The 23,712-nt window shown below is 33.8% G+C and overlaps 1 protein-coding gene across 1 annotated transcript in view; it reads right to left on the bottom strand.

Moving 5' to 3' along the window:
* Nucleotides 1–23,712, bottom strand: part of LOC136040030 (guanylate cyclase 32E-like) — a 265,444-nt gene that overhangs the window by 236,840 nt on the left and 4,892 nt on the right. The window contains exon 2 of the mRNA XM_065724096.1: nt 11,926–12,063. Coding sequence (XP_065580168.1) covers nt 11,926–12,063 — 138 coding nt within the window. The remainder of the gene's footprint in view (nt 1–11,925; nt 12,064–23,712) is intronic.

Genomic DNA, 23,712 nt, shown 5'->3' with positions numbered 1-23,712 from the left:
TCAGATTTGACTAATGTATACCGTCTCCGCTTCAATAATCCGACTACACAGCATGAAGAAAGTTCTATTAGAATAGCTCCGATCATCGTTAAATTTTCTAGCAAAGATATAACCCGAAAAATGTTTAAAGCAAAAGTTAGACTTGCTTCAACTGGTATTTTTGTATCAGAGTCTATAACAAAACGTCGCCGGGACATTTTGAACGGAGCGAAAGACAAGTATGATCAGCGAAATGCGTGGTCAGATCTGGGTCAGATATTGGCAAAGTCTAGTGTAGGGTCAGCAGTCAAGAAAATCCGCTCTATTGCTGACTCTGTTTAGTCTCAGGCATTATAATTAGTGTATTTTGAATTTGTTCGATTTTTGTTTGATTTTTCTTCTTATTTTTTCTTTATTTGTTTTTGTTGTTTTTCCGTGCATATTTTTTCTTTCCTACTGGTAAGAGATGGCCGGCTCTGAAGTAGGAAAATTTAGCCAGGGTGATTATTTATCTGAAAGAATCACCCTTGATGATGATTCCCCTATAGACCAGTTAAAGCCGAAGAAATATACCGTTTATCTGCGTGTGCCATTTGAGTTTTTGTCAATTGAGAATGACCATTGCTTATATTTTCGTTCTTGGAATGTCCATGTCACACAAAGTTACCTAGATATACTCCAGTTACGAAATGATTTTTCTTCCCAGTTTGAAGTCGTAGGGCTATGTGAAACGTTTGTGTGTAAACCAGTCTCTCTCGCTTTATTAACTTCAGGGTACAACCTACATGTCAAATATCGTACTTCAATAGGACGAAATGATATTGCCCTTTTGGTGAAAGAAGGGATCAGGAGTTGTACAAGGGATGATCTTAGTATATGGAGAGAATGTAAGGTGGAAATTTTTTGAGTAGACATTTAATTTAATAACCAAATTGATTTTAATTAGTGTGGTGTATAAGCCTCCTAGCGCTCCCTTTGATGAGTTTACTGATGGATTTAATCAGCTGCTTGATAAAGTCCCGAATGGTGTTAGTCATAGAGTGATGGGGAATTTCATTTTAATTTATTGGATTTGTCTGGTCAAAATGGCAATTTCTTAAATTTTATGATAGCAAATGATTTATATCCACTCGTGAATATTCCAACGAGAATCGGAGTCAACGTACAACGATTATTGACAATGTATTTATTCGTTCAATTCAATTCAATTGATTTGATTCGAAGTTCTTCCGGTGTGATCCTGGGTCTGATCATCTTCCACTGTCAGCTACTATCTGCTGCAGTGTCAAACGAGTCCAGAAAAAATAATTAAAATTTTGGCTGCCGAAAAAAGAAAATCTCCTAACGTTTTCAGAGGAAGTGAGTACAATAGACTGGAGTCAATTGTTTGAAGAGAAAGAATGCCCTACTAAAGCACTGGATTGCCTGATGGAAGTGACTAACCCCATTCGTGAAAGGACGTGTCCAGTAAAAGTTTTTGAAATCAAAGAAGCTTGTTCTCCGTAGACCATGGAAAAAAAGAGGAAATAACTGACCAGAAAAAATTAAGAATTTGATTTTATGAAATATATTTAGATTCCAAAAGTGAAGACTCTTTTACTTTACTTACAAAGCAAAGAAATCTGGTGAATAAACTGTGGAAAAAAGCTATGCCTGATTATTATGGAAACAAGTTGGAGGAAAGCAAAGGTAATATAAATGGGATCATGGTCAATCTGTCAAGGGTATAATTTGATTGAGATCATGGGTGGTAAGGGAAAAGAGACCATAGCAGACATTAGTTTGGAGGGATGTAACCGTGGTGATTCAGCTGAGACTGTGAATAAGTTTGCTAATTTTTTCTCGAATATTGGCTCCAGGGTGCTATCTAGTGTAAGCAATAAATATAATAAAATGAACTACAATACTATTAATGACGTCCGTGGTGAAACGTTAAATATGGAATTTCAGCCGTGCACGAGTGAAGAAGTGCGTAAAGTTGTGCAGTCACTTAGGTCTAACTCCGCCGGTGTTGATGATTTCTCCCTTCGAGCTTTTAAGCGATTTTAGGACATAATCTTCCCAGTCTAGTTTTATCATTAATCTTCCCCTAGAAAAGGAGAGTTTTCTTGTGCAGTTTAAGGTGGTGATGGTCATTCCCTTGGCCAAGGTTGTCGTAAATAGAAAATAGAAAACTGAAGAACCGTATCAATTCTACTTATCTTTTCAAAAAATACTGGAGAAACTGATTCATGAACGGCTCTATAATTTCCTTCTGATGAGTAGACTATTGAGTCAGACACAGTTTGGTTTTGTAAGGGTCATTCCACGACGCACGCCTTACAGCACCTGGATCAAAGTGTTAACTGTACATTAAACTCAGTTTATGTACCTATGTCTGTTTTCATTGACATTAGAAAAGCGTTTAGCATGGTTAACTGCCAAGTGTTCTTTCATCGAATGAAAAGTCTTGGAATAAATGGAGTTTGTCTAAGAGGGTTTGAGAGCTGTCTTTACCGTAGGTCCCTTAAAGTTGTTTTAAATAATGTAGTATCATAGTTTTTTCTTGTGAAGTCTGTGCTGGGGCCTTTACTTCATGTAGTTTATGCGGACGTGATGCGCTTTTATCTGCAGCATGTATGCATCACTTATTTTGTGGATGACACTGCGCTAAGTATTTGGAAAATCAGTGGATGCTTTAATAGCAAAAGCTAATGATGCTCTGAAAAGACAAAGTGTTTACGAGTTTAAGTTTGCTGTGCGTAATATTGATTCCAATCTTTCATGGAAGCATCATAGCGACGCTATTTACGCCAAAATTGCACGTGGCGCTTTTGCAATAATCTACCCGTATATATCATACGGATGTGCAGTCTGCAGCAGCAATTTTGATGTTAATTACAAGCATGTGCAAATTCTACAAAATAAATCCGCAAGAACAATTAGGAAGTAGGTAAAAATGTAAAAAACACCAGTGCATGCCTCGAGTCCTTAAGGCTACTCAATGTTGGATAGATAAGGGACTATCAAGCGGAGATGTTTGTGTTTAATTGTGTGCATAATCTAATCCCGGAAACTTTTAATGAGATTCACCGTATCAGAAGTTCTGTTTGATACAAGAAAATGTGATAAATTGGTTGTAGGGATTGAAAATTGTGTGAGATCTGGTTTTTCTTTGAAGTAGCTTAGCCCCTCTGTATAGAATTTGCTTTATGTGAGTATGTGGATGGTGGTTGTTAGACTGAGGGTGTCTGGGAGACGGTGATTGTCTTTTTTTTTATTTGGGGGGGGGGGAGGGTTGTAAGGTTGGAGGGAGGAGAAGGTTGAAACGGTGAGGATGGATGGAGTTGTATTTGAATGGTGGTTGTTAAACTGAGGGTGTTTGGGAGACGGTGATTGTCTTTTTTATTATTATTATTATTTTAGTTAGTCTGGGATTTTTCTAGGAATATTTATGTATTTTCTTTTTATTTTATTAATTTAGGATGCCTTAAGGAAAGTTTATGTAGTTAATCGCTACGCGTTAGCAAAATTCATATTTTTCCCTAGAGTAGTGATTTATGTCTGTAAAATTTTATATTTTTCTTTATTACGTTTATAAAAATCAAAAAGTCAAATGAAAGTTAGCTATTGCTTGACACAAGCATATCCCAAAGAAAATGAGAAACATGTAAGAGTTGAATCTTTGGCAGGGAATATTGGAATTAAAGAATGGGGGCCAATTATAGAGTAGCGGCTGGCATCTTCATTAAAAAATTGAGATTTTGGTAATTATATACTATAGCGACCAGGCTTTGTTCTCGATCTGTAGGAAATTAAATAAAAATACTAATTTTTTTAGCTGAAAGTAAGGAGCGACATTAAAACTTAAAACGAACAGAAATTACTCCGTATATGAAATGGGTTGTCCCCTCCGCAATCCCTCGCTCTTTACGCTAAAGCTTTTAATTGTTTTAAAAAGTAGAATTGTGGCAAAGAGTCAAACTTCAGCGTAAAGAGCGAGGGATTGCGGAGGGGACAACCCATTTCATATACGGAGTAATTTCTGTTCGTTTTAAGTTTTAATGTCGCTCCTTACTTTCAGCTAAAAAAAATTAGTTTTTTTTTTATTTAATTTCTGAACGTTTTTGAATTAATGCATGTTTGGTTTTGGCTCTCCGCACATAAATTATTAAAATGAAATTTGTATATTAATTCTTTTTTTGGCTAAATGGCTTTCTCTTAGTTTTGATCAGACGATTTTGAAAAATAAGGGGTGGAGAAGGAGGCCTAGTTGCCCTCCAATTTTTCGGTTACTTAAAAAGGCAACTAGAACTTTTAATTTTTAATGAACGTTTTTATTAGTAAAAAATACACGTAACTTAAGAATTAACTTACGTAACAAACTTTCATAACCTTATATTTTTATTATGTATACGAGGGGGTTTGTACCCTCGTTAATACCTCGCTCTTTACACTAAATCGTAAGTTTTGTCCCAATTCTTTAAGAATGACCCCTGAATCAGAAAGGCCGTAGAATAAATAGTTGAAATTACTAAAAATACTTTAGCATAAAGAGCAAGGTATTTATCTCCTCCTAAATACCTCGCTCTTTATGCTAAAGTATTTTTAGAACCCCTCATATAAGTAATTATCTCTGTTCGTTTTAAGTTTCAATGCTACTTCTTCCTTTCATTTGAAAAAACGTTTTCATGTTTATTTTTCATTGTTTTCTTAAAGTAATGCTAGAGAATCCTGCGCCCTTTTCATTGAATTTTTCTTCCCCCATGATAAATTTCTCCAAGGAAAGATCCTCCAACATAGCCCCCTCTCCTCAGCCCCACCCCCAAACAAAATAAAATCCCCCTGAAAACGTCTGTACAATTCCCAATAACCATTACTATATGTAAACACTGGTCAAAGTTTGTAACTTGCAGCCCCTCCCCCAGGGATTGTGGGGGAGTAAGTCATCCCCAAAGACATAGTTATTATGGTTTTCGACTATGCTGAACAAAATGGCTATCTCAAAATTTTGATCCGTTGACTTTGGGAAAAAATGAGCGTGGGAGGGGGCCTAGATGCCCTCCAATTCTTTTGGACACTTAAAAAGGGCACTAGAACTTTTCATTTCCGTTAGAATGAGCCCGCTTGCGACATTTTAGGACCACTTGGTCGATACGATGACCCCTGGGGAAAAGAAAAAACAAAAACAAACAAACAAATAAACACGCACCCGTGGTTTGTCTTAGCTTTTGATGGGTAAGACTAAACTTGATGAAACTTATATATTTAAAATCAGCATTAAAATGCGATTCTTTTGATGTAGCTATTGATATCAAAATTCAATTTTTTTAGAGTTTTGGTTACTAAAGAGCCGGGTCGCTCCTTACTACAGTTCGTTACCACGAACTGTTTGAAACCGGTTTTCTGTGTCCACTCGGGGATAATCAGCTTTGCCTCAGCGACATAAATTACTATGTAGGTACATTTTAATTAAATATGTATTGCATAGGGTGGGTTAGGCCTGCTTTCCATAATTCTCTGTTGTAGTTTCCATAATTTTGTTATTAAAGTATTATATTTTCATGAGGTACTGACATATCTATGAAAAAGAACCTAAAATGTCCATGAAAATGGCGTCAGATTAAAATAAAAACTGCTTCATTGGAATCAGCACGGCAGAAAACCTAGAATAGGACAATCAGCTTGAACGCAAAGAAAAATCTCTTTTTGCATAGGTAGCACTGATGTGTCTTTTTTTTCGCCAGGGCTAGCAAATGACCACAACATCATAGAGAGATGTTTAATGGCTCATTTGAACAGAAATTAAATTTACTAGTAAATTTTTTAAGAGACCGAAGATATTGGATTGTAGCAAGCCCCCTCCCCCAAAAAAAGGCCCCCTCCCAGGAAAGGTCCAATAAATATGGTTTCGATGATGATTTGACCCTCCACGGTCCCTTGGGAAGGACTATACGTGGTATCTGGCGTATTGGTATAGTGGTATCGCTGTCGGGTATATTGGCATCATATATATCGTACCGGGCACATCGATATTAGTATCCTGTATTTTTTTTTTCAGTCATTTTCTAGGCTGATTTTTAAGACATGTCCCGGGAAGGAAATTTATATCAACATAAAACAAAGAATTAAGGATCTATATAACGTTTTTAATGAAAATAAACTTATTTATAATACCATTATTCTACCTACACAACAAATGATCTTTTTTAAAATTTCGATTCATTTCTAAGTAACCAGTGCCTTCTCAAACAGTTCGTGGTAACGAACTGTAGTAAGGAGCGACCCGGCTGAATAGTAACCGAAACTTAAAAAAACGAAATTTTAACACAATTATATGTATCAAAAGAATTGCATTTTTATTCTGATTTTAAATATATAAGTTTCATCAAGTTTAGTATCGCCCATCGAAAGTTACGAGCAGGGGAAAATTTGCCTTATTTTAGAAAATAGGGGAAAACACCCTTTAAAAGTCATTGAATCTTAACGATCACACCATCAAATTCAGCGCATTAAATAACCCTACTGTAGAAGTTTCAAGCTTCCATCTACAAAAATGTGGAATTTTGTAATTTTTGCCAGAAAACAGATCACGGATGCGTGTTTATTTGTTTGTTTGTTTTTCAGGGGTGATCGCATCGACCCAGTTGTCCTAAAATGTCGCGAGAGGGCTCATTCTATCTGAAATTAAAAGTTCTAGTGCCCTTTTTAAGCGACCAAAAATCGGAGGGCACCTAGGCCCCCTCCCACGCTCATTTTTCCCAAAGTCATCGGATCAAAATTCTGAGATAGCCATTTGTTCAGAATAGCCGAAAAACTTAATAGTCATGTCTTTAGGGACGACTCAATCGCCACAGTCCCTGGGGGAGGGGCTACAAGTTACAAACTTTGACCTTTGTTTACATATAGAAATGATTGTTGGGAAGTGTACAGACGTTTTCAGGGGGAATTTTTCGTGTTGAAGGGGGGAAGGGGTTACGTGGTAGGATCTTTCCATGGATGAATTTCCATTTCATGAGAGAAGAGAACTTCCATGAAGGGGCTGCAGGATTTTCTAGCCTTATTTAAGAAAAACAATGAGAAAATAAATAAATAAAAAATGTTAGCTGGAAGTAAGGAGTAGGATTAAAACCTAAAAGGAACAGAACTTAAATAAGGGGGTTCATCTCCTCCACAATACTTCGCTCTTCACGTTAAAGTATTTTTAGTAATTTCAACTATTTATTCTACGGCCTTTGGGATTCAGGGGTCATTCCTAATGACCTTAATGATCATCCTAATTCACAGAATTATGACAAAATCTAAGCTTTAGTGTCAAGAGCGAGGTATTGACTAGGGGGCGAACCCCCTCATGTACGTAATAAAAATAAACAAATATTGAAGTTCATTACGTAAGTTAATTTTTAAGTTACGTATAGCCTATTTATTACTAATAAAAACGTTCGTAAAAAAAATAAAAGTTCTAATTGCCTTTTTAAGTAACCAAAACCGGAGGGCAACTAGGCCTCCTCCCCCACCCCCTTATTTGTATCAAAATCTTCTGATCAAAACTATGAGAAAGCCATTTAGCCGAAAAAAAAAATTATATGCAAATTTCGTTTTAAATGTTTATGTGCGGTGAGCCAAAATCAAAACATACATTAATTCAAAAACGTTCAGAAATTAAATAAAAAAAAAGTTTTTTAACTACAAGTAAGGAGGGACACTAAAACTTAAAACGGACAGAAATTATTCCGTGTATGAAGGGGTTGTCCTCTCCGCAACGTCTCGCTCTTTACGCTAAAGTTTTTATTGTTTTAAAAAGTAGAGTTGTGAGAAAGAGTCGAACTTTAGCGTAAAGAGCAAGGCGTTGGGGAGGGGACAACCCCTTTCATATACGGAATAATTTCTGTTCGTTTTAAGTTTCAGTGTTGCTCCTTACTTGTAGTTATAAAAAAACTTCTTTTTTTTATTTTCTATTTAGGGACAGGTCAAATAACTCCCTAAGCCTAAATACGCATTTCTGCTGAACTTGCAAAATTTACCACAAATATGTCTGAATATACAAAGCTGTCGACTTAGTTAACCTTTTGCCGAAACTACTCGCCTGGTGCAACTTTCTTAATTGCTACTAAATTTAAGTTTTAAAAACAAAGGAAATCTATTTTAATATTAAAACAAAGAATGAAATATCTATATCTTGTTTTCTAAAAAAAAAATTCATGGTTGCAGTAGTAGCTGCAACCTAGTAAAAAGCGAAACACAGCCCATAGTAACCAAAAGTTGAAAAACGTGTGTTAAGAAAACTACCTAGTGAAGACATATTGCCGTCTGACACTGAATCAGGAATGGTAACTGTTGTTTTGGTAAATCTTAAAAGTAAAAGTTGATTGCGAAAAGAAATTTATGGTTCTTTCAAAAAAGAGCCTGAAACCCCTTTAAAACGGTGTCAGATCGAAATGAAAAGTGCACCATTAGAAGCATAATGATTAAAGATCTTTAGTAGGACAATTAAAGTCCTTCGCCTAGAACTCCAAGGAAAATCCCTTTTTTGCATGGGTAGCACTGATGTCTCCTTTTTTTCTTTCTTTTTTTTTCACCAGCGCTAGTAAATGACCAGAACACCATAGAGATGTTTAATGGCTCATTTGAACGGAAATTAAATTGGCTAGTGCCTTTTTTAAATGACCAAAAAGATTGGAGGGAAAATAGCCCCCCTCCCTAAAAGACCCCTCCCCTTCCAAAGTCGCCACATAAAAATTTAGAGATAGCTATTTTGTTTAACATAGTTCAAAGGTCCAATAAATATAGTTTTGATGATGATATGACCCTCCATAGTCCCTGGGGAAGGGCTACACGTGGTATTGGGTGCATCGGTATCGTATTATCGGTATTGGGCGTATTGGCATCAAATATATGTTATCAAATATATCGGTGTCGGTATCCTTTGTTTTTTTGTTTTTTTTATCGGTCACTTTTTAGGCTCATTTTTAAAGCATGTCCCGAGAAGGAAATTTATTTCAATATTAAAACAAAGAATGAAAGGTCTATATCATGTTTTTCAATAAAAACAAATTTATTTTATAATATCATTTATCCTACCTACACAAAAAATGATTCGTTTCTAAGCAATGAGTGGCTTTTCTATTTAGGGACAGGTCAAATAACTCCCTAAGCCTAGAGGCGCATTTCTTTTGTAGCTGCAACCTAGTAAAGAGCGAACCACAGCCCATAGTAACCAAAAGTTGAAAAACTTGTTTTTCTGCTAGCAAAAGCTATCAAAATTTGCCACAAACATGTCTGGATACGCAAAGCTGTCTACTTAGTTAACATTTTGTGCCGAAACTACTCGCCTTGAGCAACTTTCTTAATTGCTACTAAATTTAATTTTTTTAAACAAAGGAAATCTATTTCAATATTAAGACTAAGAATTAAAGATCTACACCTTGTTTTCATGGCTGCAGCAGTAGCTGAAATCTAGCAAAGAGCGAACCACAGCCCAAAGTTTTTCTGAGGGATGTAAAGAACGAAATTAAAACTTAAAAAGAACAAAAATTATTACTTCCCGGCCTATCTAATATATATCAATAAAACTAGTGCAAATAAATTAACTGGTGATATTTCCCTATGTTTGTAGGATAACAGAAAACAAGTGCTTTACTGAAAACACAAAAGCCAAGCATCAAAAACAAGAATATTGATTTAGGACTCAAAAGTAAATACGTAGCTTTACAACAAAAAACTAATCTATAACGGTTTTCATAGTCTTACAGGAATTGAGATATCAGCAACTTTCAGTATATAATGAAAATTAATTTAAAAACTTGGGCATAAAAATAATATGTTTAAACTCATTAAACTGCATGCAAAATAATCGATTGATTTGTCAGGTAACATTTTGGTTTCACCCAATATTACTCGAAATGAAGAACGTATTAACAGTAATATGAACTCTGGAAATTCAGTTATTTCTCTCTAAGAAACGGAGAATTTCAAGTTGAGATACAAATTCTAAAGCGAGTCCGTGGTCTTAATACTATTAAGATTCCTTCAGTTCGAACCTGTCTACAAAAAAATCATGAAAACTCCTTTTCAGATCCGAAACGACAGTCAATCATTGAACTGAGCTCATTGTGTAGAAGTGATGCCAAATTAAAAAAAAAATAATAATAAAGCAACAATCTAAGAATGCTTTACTTTTATGCTGTTAAAAGTCTCCTTAAATGGTTTACATTCACTGTACCATAACTCCTACATTGTTATGTGTTTTCAGTAAAGCGCTAGTTTTTTGTAATCCTACAAACGTAGGGAAATATCACCAGTTGATTTATTTGCACCAGTTCTATTGATATATGTTCTATTAATATAAGCCATATTGATATATGGCTGGGAAGTAATAATTTTTGTTCGTTTTAAGTTTCAATTTCGCTCTTTACTTCCCCCTGAAAAACTTTTTTTTTCAATTAATTGAAGTCAGCTTTAGATGGCCAGGGCAGACCTACTTGGTTTAAAGGTAAATTGGCCCTGTTTAAATACAAATAGATAGAACAAGTACAAGTGCCATGAATAGGATTTTGTTTAAAAAATTAATGGTCAGCAAAAAAATTCGACCTGCATCGACTTAGGAACCACTTGGGAAACATGAGGCAGTTACATTCTACAAATTGATGAGCAGCAAGTATTTGTTTAGAAAAACTTCAAAAATGTGTGAATATTAGCAAAATTCAACAAAATTTCGAAATCCATGCGAGAAATGGACTTGGTTCCATTTCCATGGAAATAAAAATGGAAATGAACTTGCTCTTATTCCACTGATTTGTGATGTCTGGAAAATTGCAAGAGCTTGCTTTTTATTTATCCTTGTTTAAAGCTACACTATTCACTACCACTTATAGTGCAACTTCAAAACTTTAAACTGCAAAGAAATTTGCTTTGATTTTGTAAGGATTATGCCATCATTCTGCCATCATTCTGTCATCATTTAGTTTCGCTATGTCAGAGTATATCCATTCACAAATAACTCAGGTTTCATTCAGGCTCATCCACAGAGAAACAGAGAGTTTTCTACTAGGGCCTTTCAAGCTTAAGAACTTCTATTTACCATAAGCACCACTGCATTTTAACTTTGAGATGGAGTGTTACCACTTACTTAAATGACAGGGCAGGCCTACGCCCAGAAATAACGTGAATCAGATAATTTTTTTAAGTTTAAAGCCCCAATACAGTCAACACTATCCTCTAATGATGATAAGCGGGTGAGGTGCTATCGTCCTGGTCTCCACGTGTCATAAAATTAGTCCCTTAAAAAATTAATTGATACCGGTTCCCAAAAAAACTGGACTTTGGATACTTGTGTTGATCAAGATTATATTTGATATTTAGGTTTCTTCTCTCAGGATGTATTTCTTTGAGCTGCTTTTCGATCCCGCATAATCTTTTTTTAGTTGCATTCTCTCTTTCCAAAGCAAACATTATTGTTACGACATCCCTCCCTTCGTTCACTACTGATATGTAACACTCAAAGCTTACACAAGAGCTTAAAGAGCTATCAAAAACAAATAAATGCAATCGCGACGGAAGAGCTACAATCTTAAGGAGAATTAAGACAAACGTTTCGAAGTGTTACGGGCGGTGTATCGTCACTGCAGGAATAGTAGCGTTATATAAGAGCTTCAGCAACATTAAGCGTTCATAAGAATTTTGAGATTAAATCTACCGCTGGCAAAGGATTGATTGCATGACATTTATAAACCGCCACCAAGGAATAAGTGATTCTCTTAAAACACTTCTTAAAATTATTCAATTGTTGTAAGCTTATATATGAAATGATAGCTTAGAGAAATGATAGCTTATATATGAATCCAAAATCAGTCTTAAGGCCAAAAGGTTGTCCATGTGGCCACGACACGACTGTATGCAACAAGTAGAATCTGAAAATTTCCATTATTGCAGAATTTATTATACTAAAAAGAGGGGAAAAGATCTTACAAAAGTAATCATGGGCAAGTTCCATGCCGCAGCAACAAGTGCTTCAGAAGTGCATGTATCCTCTGGTCCAATAAATCCAATCGCTCCATTATCCCGCATTTCTGTCATCCTTTTGATGGCCAGCGAGGCGAGAGACTCCTAAATAAAATGCAAAATAGTTAGAAGCATTAGAAAATACGGAAGTTTATTCAATACAAGGTTGTCGATTTGTGGATGAGCTTTGCATAGCTTCTTATCAATTAGTTACATGTATGCAAAGACACCATTTGGGGGGAGGGGTATTCAACACCCTCTTATTGTCAAAAACTTTATAAGAAGCACAAACGAAAAATAGCCTTCAAACTAGCAATTTGTTACGATTGAGGTCCTCTCACTTGGAATAATCGTGGTCCTTGATCTTTTCAAGGACAACTTGGAACAGGATTTCTTGATATGCAACCGTCTTGACTTAAAATTTACTTGTAAAGTGTGCTTAAACGTAATTTTGTAGCTCTCGTTGATTCTTTAATTTACAAAAAACAATGGACGGATATTTAGGCAAACACAAGCGGGGAGGGGGATTTTTAGTGGTACTTGTTAATTTTTCAGAACACACACGGTAGAAAACCGGTTTCATAGCTACAAAGACAGGTGACGAGAGACAGAATGCATTGGACTTAAAAACAATTTGGGCTATATATTTCCATATTAGGGGAAGGGGTAAAGTATTTGGACAGCGTGGAGTTAGAAAACAATGCTTACTTCATAATATACAGAATAATTGTAGCTAATACATTTTGCATGTCGACCCACTACATCTTACCCACAACCCTCCTAATGTGCAAACATATCGCCCAAATTATATAAGTCCAATGCATTCTGTCATCCGTCACTTGTCTTTGTGGCTATGAAACAAGTTTTCTCAGATATTACATTAAGATCAAGAACTTGAGTGTGTTCTGAATAATTAACAGGTCCTTTTTGGCAAAGAATCTCCCCTTAGAGGATTTAAATATAATAATAACCGTATTAGTATTATACCCTACCTCCCAGCAATAGAAAAAATGACGATTATAATATTAACCTAACCGAATCCCGAATCCGAATCGAATATTAACCTAGCCCAGACTGACATTAGATTCTGACTGATGTTAAGTAACACCATGGAAGAATTCTGGTTGTTAGAAAGGTCTTACTGTTGGCAGATATGGGCTTGATTTTCAGGTTTGTTTTGGATTTCGTTTTGTAAGTCGTTATGGTTCTATTTTTTTATGTTTTAATGATTAAGAAGGATAATAGTAATATTTAAACCGGTCTAACGGATATTGGTAAATGTACCTGTCATTGTTTTCTTTGCCGAGATTATATCACCCCTCTGACTTTCTTTAAAAGCACTTTATATAATAAAAAGTTCCAATGTTTACTTCTGGGTAATGTAAATTGTAAAACAACTAATATTATTTATCTATTGGAATATAAAATCTGTCGTTTATGATACGTGGGGGAAAATATTAACAACATGTATATGATATTTTCGGGACATAAAAGTACAATTAACGGGAAAAAACTAATAATTATCTAGTGCAACACTGTAATAATTGTACTTACTCTTTAACTATTCTAACTATTACGACTTTAGAAAATCTGGATTTAAATAATTTAACTAAAGAAGAGAAAAATAATAAATTGCATAAACGGAAGATTATTGAATCCATGCTCTTGGTACAACTTATCTTTTTGGGCTGAATGGTCGAGTTGCTAAATATGGAGACATGCCTTATGTCATTATTAATTGTATAAACGGATTAACGGATCATCTCTCTTTTAATCACCCCATTAAACGTAAAAATTACATAGGAAAAAAAATATTGATTTAAATAATTATTTGATGAATCTGTGCCAGCTATTTGAATCTAATGGTATGGCTAGTACAATAAAATGTTTAAATAAGTTACCAAGGAAAAATTTAATGAAATTATTTTGGATTGTGAATAATAATAAATATAATCCAATAAAAATAATAAAATTGATTTTTAATAATAAAAATTGAATGTAATTCAAAAATTAAATCTTTTATGATACGGTGTGTATTTTTGCTAAAACTAAATGTGTTTCAAATTATAGAAAATCTGAGAAGAATGTTAATAAGGAAAAGAGACTATATCTATAAAATTTAGTAGTAAAAAAATAGAGGATATAAATTTACGTGGAGTTTTATACCAGCAGGAGGTGAAACATGTCCTTCCTAATAATTTGAATTAAGAATAATCCAATTATAACACATCAGTTCTCGAAAATGTTAGGGCAAATGATCTTTAATTATAATTTAATACTTAAGAAATTTGATAATGATAGTAATTGCAGACCTGTTTGTAATTGCGAGCAATTTTTATCGTTTGCAAATCCAACTTACGAACATATTATGACAGGTAATTTGGCAAAAATAAAGCAACTTTATATTCAGAGTATAAAGAAAATGGGGGCTAAATTCCGTCTGTCTAATCATATAAAACCCTCAAATATTCTTAGTGGCTAATATAATGATTTAGATTTATTTGTTGGTAAATGGTGCAAAAAAAAAGAAAATTAATCAAGATAGTTTTCAGAATTGGAAAAAGTAGAAAATAACTAAAGTTAGAAATACGATTTATACTAATGCAAACAATCTTAATAATGGCGCAATATTTTATAATGCTAGATAAAACAAGCAATCGCTAATATACAGAATGAATTTGTAATTAGAACTGTTGATAAAGCTAATAATAATTTTGAAATAATTTGTCAGAGACACTATTGTGATATTTTATCCAAGGGTTTACGTAATGAAAATTAAATATATTAAGTAATATAGAATAAATTAAATAAATATTTAATATAAAATAAATAATATAAAATTACTAAGTAATATAAAATTACGCGTTGATTATATATGAGAAGGTTCAAGACGAGAATAATAGTTTAATGGAAAAATAGAAGATATACTTACTTAAAAATTTAATAATAAAATTAATTATATAAAAATGTTCCTTTTTTGTACTGGACGGCAAAATTTCATAAGAATCCCCCTAAACCACGCTTTATTGCTGGTGCAGTCAGGTGCCCAGTAAGAGTTGCGGCGACTGACCTGTCGTGTATTCTAGGGGAAATTAGAAATAAACTTAAGGTATATTGCTGGGGAATTAAAAAAAATTCTGATTTTAATCCGTATTGGAGTGTCATTAATTCATAACAAGTAAGAAAATTAACGCTTATAATAAGAAGGCTAGATAGACTAACTTCTTTAATAGTACTATTAGTTCAAGATGCTATAGCTTGGACATGATAAACGATTTACTAGAATTTGTTCTTTTTAATATTTTTTATAAAGTTTGATGGTCATCTTTGTAAGCAAATTATTGTAATTCCTAAGGGGGGTAATGCCAGTCCATTTGTTCCAAACTTGTTTTAAGCCAATTAGAGTACGTGTATATGATTAAAAAAAAGAACCCAGCTAATGTTAAATATTTACTTTCAAATAAAAAACTTAGATGATCTTCTGATGATAAATTGTGAAGAGTTAATGGATATTTCAAACAATATTTATCCACCGAGTTAATTCAGGAACCGAGACATGGATAAGGTAATTCTGACCACTTTTTAGATTTAGATATTAATGTTTTGCATAATAATAAATTAGTTTTTTTAATATATAATAAACCGGATGGTTTTAATTTTGAAGTAGTCAATTTCCTATCCCTTAAAGCAATATACATTCAAATATCACATTCAGCTTTAAAATATTCAGCTTTATCAAATATTCAGCTTTATCAAATATTCAGCTTTATCAAATATTCAGCTTTATCAAATATTCAGCTTTTTTTCCCAACTTTTTAGATATGCAAGAATTTGTAGTAACTACTTGGATTTTAAAAATAGAAGTCAAATACAAATACTTAGTCATAGATTAATCTTAAGAGGTTTTTCCGCCAATAAACTTACTTGGTAATTCAGAAAACTTAGTTTTAGATACTAATCTTGGAAATAAATATAATAAAAGTTATCACAAAATATTTTTCCCGTAATTTTTTTAAATTAGGGTAAGTTTCAACTCAAGCAGGTGTTTGTTACCAGTGGGTAGGGTGAAATAATTTCTTGGGAGGTTTTGCATGAAAGTGAAAGGGGATTTTTTGACGAATGGTTGTTATGCAAATAGGAAGGTAAATTGGCCAGGATGGTATTCTTTCAGATTAGTGTATAAACTATTTCTGTTTAGTTCTTGGTGAATGGTGTTGATGAAAGCTGCTCAAAATTGGATATATATATATATATATATATATATATATATATATATATATATATATATATATATATATATATATATATATATATATATATATATATACATATATATATATATATATATATATATCTTCAACGCCCCGCTCTTTACGCTAAAGTTTCTTACTGTTTTAAAAATAGAGTTAAGAGAAAGAGTCAAACTTTAACGTAAAGAGGAGGAGGAAAAACACCTTTCATATACAGAGTAATTTCTGTTTGTTTTAAGTTTTAATGTTGCTCCTTACTTTCATTTAAAAAAACTTGTTTTTTATTTAATAGTTAAAAGAAACGGAAATCAAAATAAAGGAATAAGCGAAACCTAAAACGAATAGAAATTCAAATAAAAAACCCAAAATGAACCTAAGAAATCAGAAATTCACAAAAAGGCGTGGCGCTGAACCCCTCCAAAAAACAAAGGCTAGATGGTTAATTTCTACTTTATTAAAAACAAAAGGTATTCTGAATAATTTTTCATTTCTCTTTATAACACTGAAAAGTTCCAAATCGCCAGTAATAAAACTTAAAGTAATTCCTTTTTTTATGCATTAACATATTTGAAAAACAAATTTAGTTTTACAAGTAGCCAACATTACAGAATAAATTTCATTCAATATAATCTTCTTTTTAAATCTATTCCGTACAAGTGTATAGAAAATCAGTTGACAAATGACTAGAACTAGTCAGAACGCTTTAGAAAATACCAGTTGATGTTTTAAAAGTTTATTTAGGGATCAATCTTTTATGCTTTTGAAGGAAATGCAATCAAAATAAAAAAATTTGTGAAAAAAAATGTATCCTTTTGAAATAATAAAATTGAAGGCAACATCTGTTTTTATTCTAAGGACATACTTTTTTTATTCCCAGTAAACTTGATTACTAATCTATTCTGAATTTGGAATTCTATTCTGTCAAACAGTTCGTGTTAGCAATACTGTGAGTAAGGAGCGACTCGGCTCAATATTGAACAAAACTCTAAAATACAGAATTTTGGTAAAAGTTTATACATCACAATAATTGGCTTTTTATGCTGATTCCAAATATATAAAGTCCATTAAGTTTATTCTAGCCTTCAAAAGCTACAACCCTGAAAAAACTGTCTGGTTTCAAAAAAGTTCGGAACACCCACAAACAGTCAAGCGACCTTAATGAGAATCACACCGTCAGATTCAGCACATAAGAGAACCCTACTGTAGAGGTTTCAAGTTCCTTTAGACAAGTTTTTTAATTTTTTTTTTTTGCCAGAAGAAAGTTCACGGATGGGTGTTTTTGTATTTTTTTTTTTTTTTTTTTTTTTTTTCCAGAGGTGATCGTATCCAACGAGTAATCCTAGAAGATCGAGAGAGGACTTGTTCGATCAGAAATCAAAAGCTCCAGAGCCCTCTTTAAGCAACCCAAAATAGTGAGAGGGGGCAATGCCCCCCTCCCACGATCCCTGTTCCCAAAAGTTATCCGATCAAAATTTTAAGATAGCTATTTGATTCACAATAATTGAAAATTTCATTAACTATGCCTTTGAGGATGACATGACCCTCCATAGTCCCTGGGAAAAGGGCTGTAAGTTGCAATTTGTCCATTTACTCATATACGTTATTTATTACTGGGAAATGGACAATACATTTTATGGGGTTGGGAGGAATTTTATGCGGGTAGGGGGGGAGGGCATGGGAAAATTTTTTGGTGGGAGGAAAATTTCCAAAGGAATTCTCCAAGGCAAATTTTACACGGGAGAGAGGGAAGTGGATTTTCAGGCAGTATTTGAAAAACAGTCCGAAATTCAATACATATAAAACAAGTCTTTTCAACTGAAAGTAAGGAGCAACATTAAAACTTGTTCCCTTTTTTTCAATTCAAAAATCAACGGACTCGGTCGAGGCCTTCGGCCTCGACCTCGTACAAAAATTATTCAGTACATGAGGGGGACTGCCCCTACCTCAACCCTCAATCCTTACCTTGAAGCTTGACTTTTTGTCCCATTTCTTTAAGAAAGACTGTTTAAACGCAAGGGTTGTTGAATTTTAATGAACTGTATTTTTAAAGAACTTAAGACTTCAGCGTAAAGAGTGAGGGCTGAGGAAGAGGCAGCCCTCCTCATATACGGAATGATTTCGTTCGTTTTGATGTTGCTCCTTACTTCTAGTTGAATAAAACATGTTTTTATTTAATAGTAAATAAAGAACACACTATCCGAAGCATATATCGTTTTCAGTAAATGACATTTCAGCCTTTGAGGGTGTAGTTGCGTAAGTTTCTGTTTGTTTTATAGTAGACTTAATTGTTGATTTTAGTTTCTGTTTGTTTCGGGTTTTATTTATCCATTCATAGTGAATTCTGTTCGTTTTTTTATTCATTTTAACTTCCGTTCGTTTCTCGTTCCATTTTTTCACTCAAAATAATTTCTGTTCGGTTTAGATGTAACTTATTAAATAACTTTATTTCGCTCGTTTTTGGTTTTAATATTGCTACTTTGCTTTGAAAAACTTTTTAGGAAAAGGTTTTTAAATCAATCTTGAGATATGCATAGAATAGGAAACAAGTACAACTTGGGGATCCATAAAAAAGTTTATTTTTACATTTAATATATTCTGTGAATAAGATGCTTCCAAGAAGTTCCGATAAAATAGTTCGTGATAAAAAAAAAAACGGTTGGTGAGCACTGACGCAGCTCAATACTAACCGAAACCTTTAAAGATTAGAGTAGATACATCAGAAGAATCGAATTTTAATGCTTATTCCAATTATACTAAGTTTAAATATTTAAATTGGATAAACCCGTCCAAGTTAACAGCCTGAGAAAATTTCCCCAAATTTTTGAAAAAGTAAGAAAACTTCCCCGAAAATTCTCATGGCCTTAATAAAAAAAAAACACCATCAGTTTCAACCTATCAGAGAGACCTACTGCGGTGGTTTCAAGCTCCTATATACAAAAATGTGGAATTTTGCATTTTTTGCCAGAATATAGATCACGGGTGCGAGTTTATTTGTTTTTTTTTTTTTTTTCAGGGGTGATTTTGTCAAACCAGTGATTCTAGAAAATCGGGTGGGCTCATTAGATCGGAAATCAAAAGTTCTAGTGCTGTTTTTAAGTGACCAAAAAGATTGGAAGGCAAATAGCCCCCCTGCCACGGTCCTTTTTCCCAGAAGTTCTTCCCGACCAAAATTGTGCAATATCAGTATCCATTTTGTTCGGCATAGTTTAAGGTATAATAACTATTCTTTTGGGGATAACATGACCCCACACCTGGATAAATAGCTGTAAGTTACGAAATTTGCCCATTGTTTACGTGTAGTATTTCGTATTGGAAAGTATATAGATGTTTTTTTTCTTTTGGAGGGAGTTTTCCACGGAGAGGATTTTCCGTGAAAAAAATCCGCAGCAAAAATTCTCCATAGGAGAATTCGCGGGATAAATTTTCCGGGGGGTAAAATTTTCCAAGGAGAAGGGAGGATTACCGGCACGGTTTGAATAACAATCCGATATGGAAGTCTTTTCAAATGAAAGTATGCTAAGTAGAATTATTAAGGTGTAATCTTGCGCAAGAAATCTTCCACAGGGAATTTCCAGCGAGGATAGTAATGTACAAACGGGGGGAATTTCCCACGGGGATATTTTATGCGTGAGAACCTCTAGGTGGAAGAAGTTTCCGTGGAGGAAATGAGTTTTCAATGGATGAATGATAAATTTAAGTTTTAATGTTACTCCTTACTGTCAGTTGAAAAAAAACTTGATTTTGTTTATTTAATTTTGAAAATGAAGGAGAGCAGGAAAAGGAAGTTGGCGCTCTGTATCATTCATCTTGAAATCTTAGGTGGGACCTACAGTTTGAGCTGAACCATTAAACAATACTCACATAAGAATTTCGTGACCCTTAGGCATGTAGGCTACTCATAAATTTATTGCGAGGAAGGGGAGTAAAATTTAACAGGGGGGGGGGGAATAAAAACAACGCAAAAAAGGTGAGTTGTGTGAAAAATATAAGAGACATAAATATTAAGAAATATTTCATAAGACATGTGTTTATATATAAATAAACTTATGCATGAAAAAAATATTGCCCGCATTAATACTGTTTACACTGGCTCAGCGGCCGTGTATCACGATGACGCACCGTTTGTAATTAAGCAGTCCGGGGTCTCAAACCTATTTAGTTTTTGGGTCTTTTAGGCAGACCATGCTTTATTGGCAAATGAAATTATATGCACAACAGAGCCTAAAAAGAGGTTCCTTACCTAAAGTTTGGGATTTTAGGTTGAGATCAATCCTTTCCAATAATGGATCCAAATTGAGGCCAATCATTTTAATAGGATATTCACGTGTACTAGGTTTTATTTTTTAAAGAATTTGTATTACTTTAAAGTATTCTATTAATTCGTAGTCCAAAATAGAGACTATAGCGCTAGCTACATCTTGGCACTTGTAAAATCTCGTTATGAATAGATCTTTACCGAAAGATGTAAGCATTTGGTTATTTTATCAGCCTCGTTTTAGGAGAGAAGCAAGTTGGTATGGGGAGGAGGGTGGTTACCAATTTACCTTTCCCCTGAAATTTTTGTCCAACTCACCAACGTAACAAAAATGCATATAAAAGGTTTTTGATGCGTCTTTGATGTTTTTAGAATCCCCCTCCCCCTAAAGGAAAATCCTGGACAGGCTCTTTGAAATAAGTGAAACTGAATAAGTATTTTTGCTTGGGCTGCAGATTCATTCCCAAAAGCATTAATCACCTAGCACATAATACACCCAAATTAATAAAAGCTTACTGTCCTTGAGGGGGTTGAGGGTGGTAGGTTAATTGAAAATGTCCTTCCAGCATTAACTTGTGCTATAGATCCGACCTAGAATTTTATCTATATCTTAGAAAACTTCTTGATTTTCCCTTATTAATCCGGGACTGTCTTCTTTGTTTTTCTTTTCGTTTGTAACCCCTGTTCTGTGATCGGTCTCCTCAGTTCCAATTTATAATGGCTCTTTTTTTAGCATTATCTTTGATATGAAGTCGATTTTTACTATTATCTTTTCTCTCTCTTCTGCTTTGCTAGTTTCATTAATTTCTTATTTCTGTTTGCTGTTGAGAAAGGACCTCACAATTGTTCCCAAAATATCTTGGTGTATTTTTTTTCTTTTCTTTTTTTTTTACTGTCGAAATAAAATATCTTATATGACCCAAAATTTCCTTTGCACGACCATTTTAAAGATGGAGTGGCCATTCATTGGTACAATTTGATAGTATTGAAGCAGCATAAACGGTTATGATATCAAACTACAAAGAGTTTTGGGTGAGAAAACACAAATTAAAAAGTTAATAAATAAACTCAAACTATAGTTTAAATTTGTTTATGATTTACTCCACATCAATCCTCCAAATAATTCTAGTGTTTGCAAATACATATAAATACATTCGAATTGCTTCTACTGGGGGATGATTCCAAATATCATTTGTTAGTTGCATGTAATTTTATGATAAATAATCCCGCGTAAAAGCTTCCTGGTTGTAAATGCGAGTAAATTACGAGTTAGGTTCATTGCCTAACACTGGTACAGGTTATGTTGGACATTTCCTCAGAAACCCACTACAATGACTCTTGAACCAACTATCAGGGTCTCGCGCCGTCTGAAAGGGCCCCACGCCACCATTAAAATGAACAATTGATTTTCGTAATTGTGAAATGTTCTTAACAATTCCAGTAAGTGTTGATTCTGGAGAGAGATCATTTTCCAGGATAAAACCAGTAAAAAAAACTATCTGATATCAACAATAAATCAGGACAGACTAAAAGTTTAGCAATTATGTTGATTGAAATAAAGAAGACACAAGGAAAATAGATTTTAAAACCGTTTTAAAAGCATTCACACACACACAAAATTTGAAATATCTAAATTGATGGACCCATATTCGGTGATGTAAACATCAAAAGGCATTTTCAGCAGTTTCGTAATATCTAGGGAACAGAAATGTAAATTAATATAAGCACAAAATCAGTACAAAGAAGAACAAAAGAGGACAAAATCGTAAGCTCAAAATGAACAAACTGGACCATCCAACGAGACAAGAACAACACAACGACCTGAGAAATATAAATGTAAGACGGTTGATAATGAACAACGTAGACCATCAAAAGTGACGAGACCAATACAAGCAGCTAAGGCAAAAGGCACTGAAAAAATGTCTGAAGTAATGATAAACGAAAATAAAGATCAACGAGATATGTAGTTAGAATACTAGTGAAACGGTCAATTAGAACAAGTCAAAAACGAAATTGAATAACATAGAAATATGCAGTTAAAAGATAAGTGGCAGCGAGAATCACAACGACTCAAAAACGAAAGTAAAGACCAAAAAAAATATGGGGTTACAAGACACGAGACAGTGAAGATCAGAACGAAACAAAATAAAAATTAAGAACAGAGAAGTGTTTGGTTAGAAAATATATGACCACGAGAACAAAGAAGCATGCAGTTAGAAAATTATCAGCAGCGAGAATCACAAGCAACAGTAGGAATCAGAACGTGTCAAAGATGAAAGTAAAGAGGAAAAAAATGTCATGTTAGGACAACAGCACCATTACAATCTTCGTTGCCAATAAATTATGGCGTAAAAGACAGTAAAAAGATACAAAGATGCCGTAAATTACGCAAATGTTATTTACAAGTATTTGGGACCCTTCAACACTATATGTATTCACTATGGAGTCCTTCATTCTCCCCCAGGAAAAGTAGCCAACAAAGCTAATTTATCTGGGGACTACTGCCTGCCTGGTCGAATTGCATTCTTGCATGAACAATTTCCAAATGTATTTGTTTGGCCTTTTATAGGATATCACTTGCTCTCTAAAGAGTTTTACAAACAAATACTGAACTAGAACTCGTGTTTTGCTTTAGCTTCATTCAATTTAAGCGATGATCGAACCAAAAATAGTCGTAGTGTTTTAAGCATTAACATATCTAGACAAATTTATCACAAAATCAGTGTAGCGACACAGCCAACACAGACACCTGAAGGTAATTTTGAATCACCTTCATTTTCACCTTGATTTTGAATATATATATATATATATATATATATATATATATATATATATATATATATATATATATATATATATATATAGTAAAATATTTTGTTAGATCATTTTTACTTAAATTTTAGTAAAAAGAACCTTTCCCCTAAGTCCCTATTTAAGAAACATAATGATTTATTTTGAGTCTAATCTCGATTGATTGCCGAACCACCTTTTTTATCCCCAAATCATTACTTGTGAGAAAAGACTTTTCAAAAAGTATTGTTTGGCTCGGGTTATCAAATATATAATTAGCTAAAGCAGAATCAAGGGAGTTATTAGAACTATTAGACATTCATGCTAATTAGCTGTCTTCTTTATGCTGGTGTAGCCGTTTTTCAAGATTTTAATGAGTTCTGTCAACATAGTAATTGCCACAGTCATATGGTATTTGATAAGCCCCTCTTTGGCAAGTAATTGGGTTTTATCTCTACC

The sequence above is a fragment of the Artemia franciscana genome, chromosome 20 (assembly GCF_032884065.1).
Source record: "Artemia franciscana chromosome 20, ASM3288406v1, whole genome shotgun sequence".
Classification (NCBI taxonomy): Eukaryota; Metazoa; Arthropoda; class Branchiopoda; order Anostraca; family Artemiidae; genus Artemia; species Artemia franciscana.
Note: the sequence above shows the minus strand (reverse complement) of the source record. Positions and strands in the feature narration are given on the sequence as shown.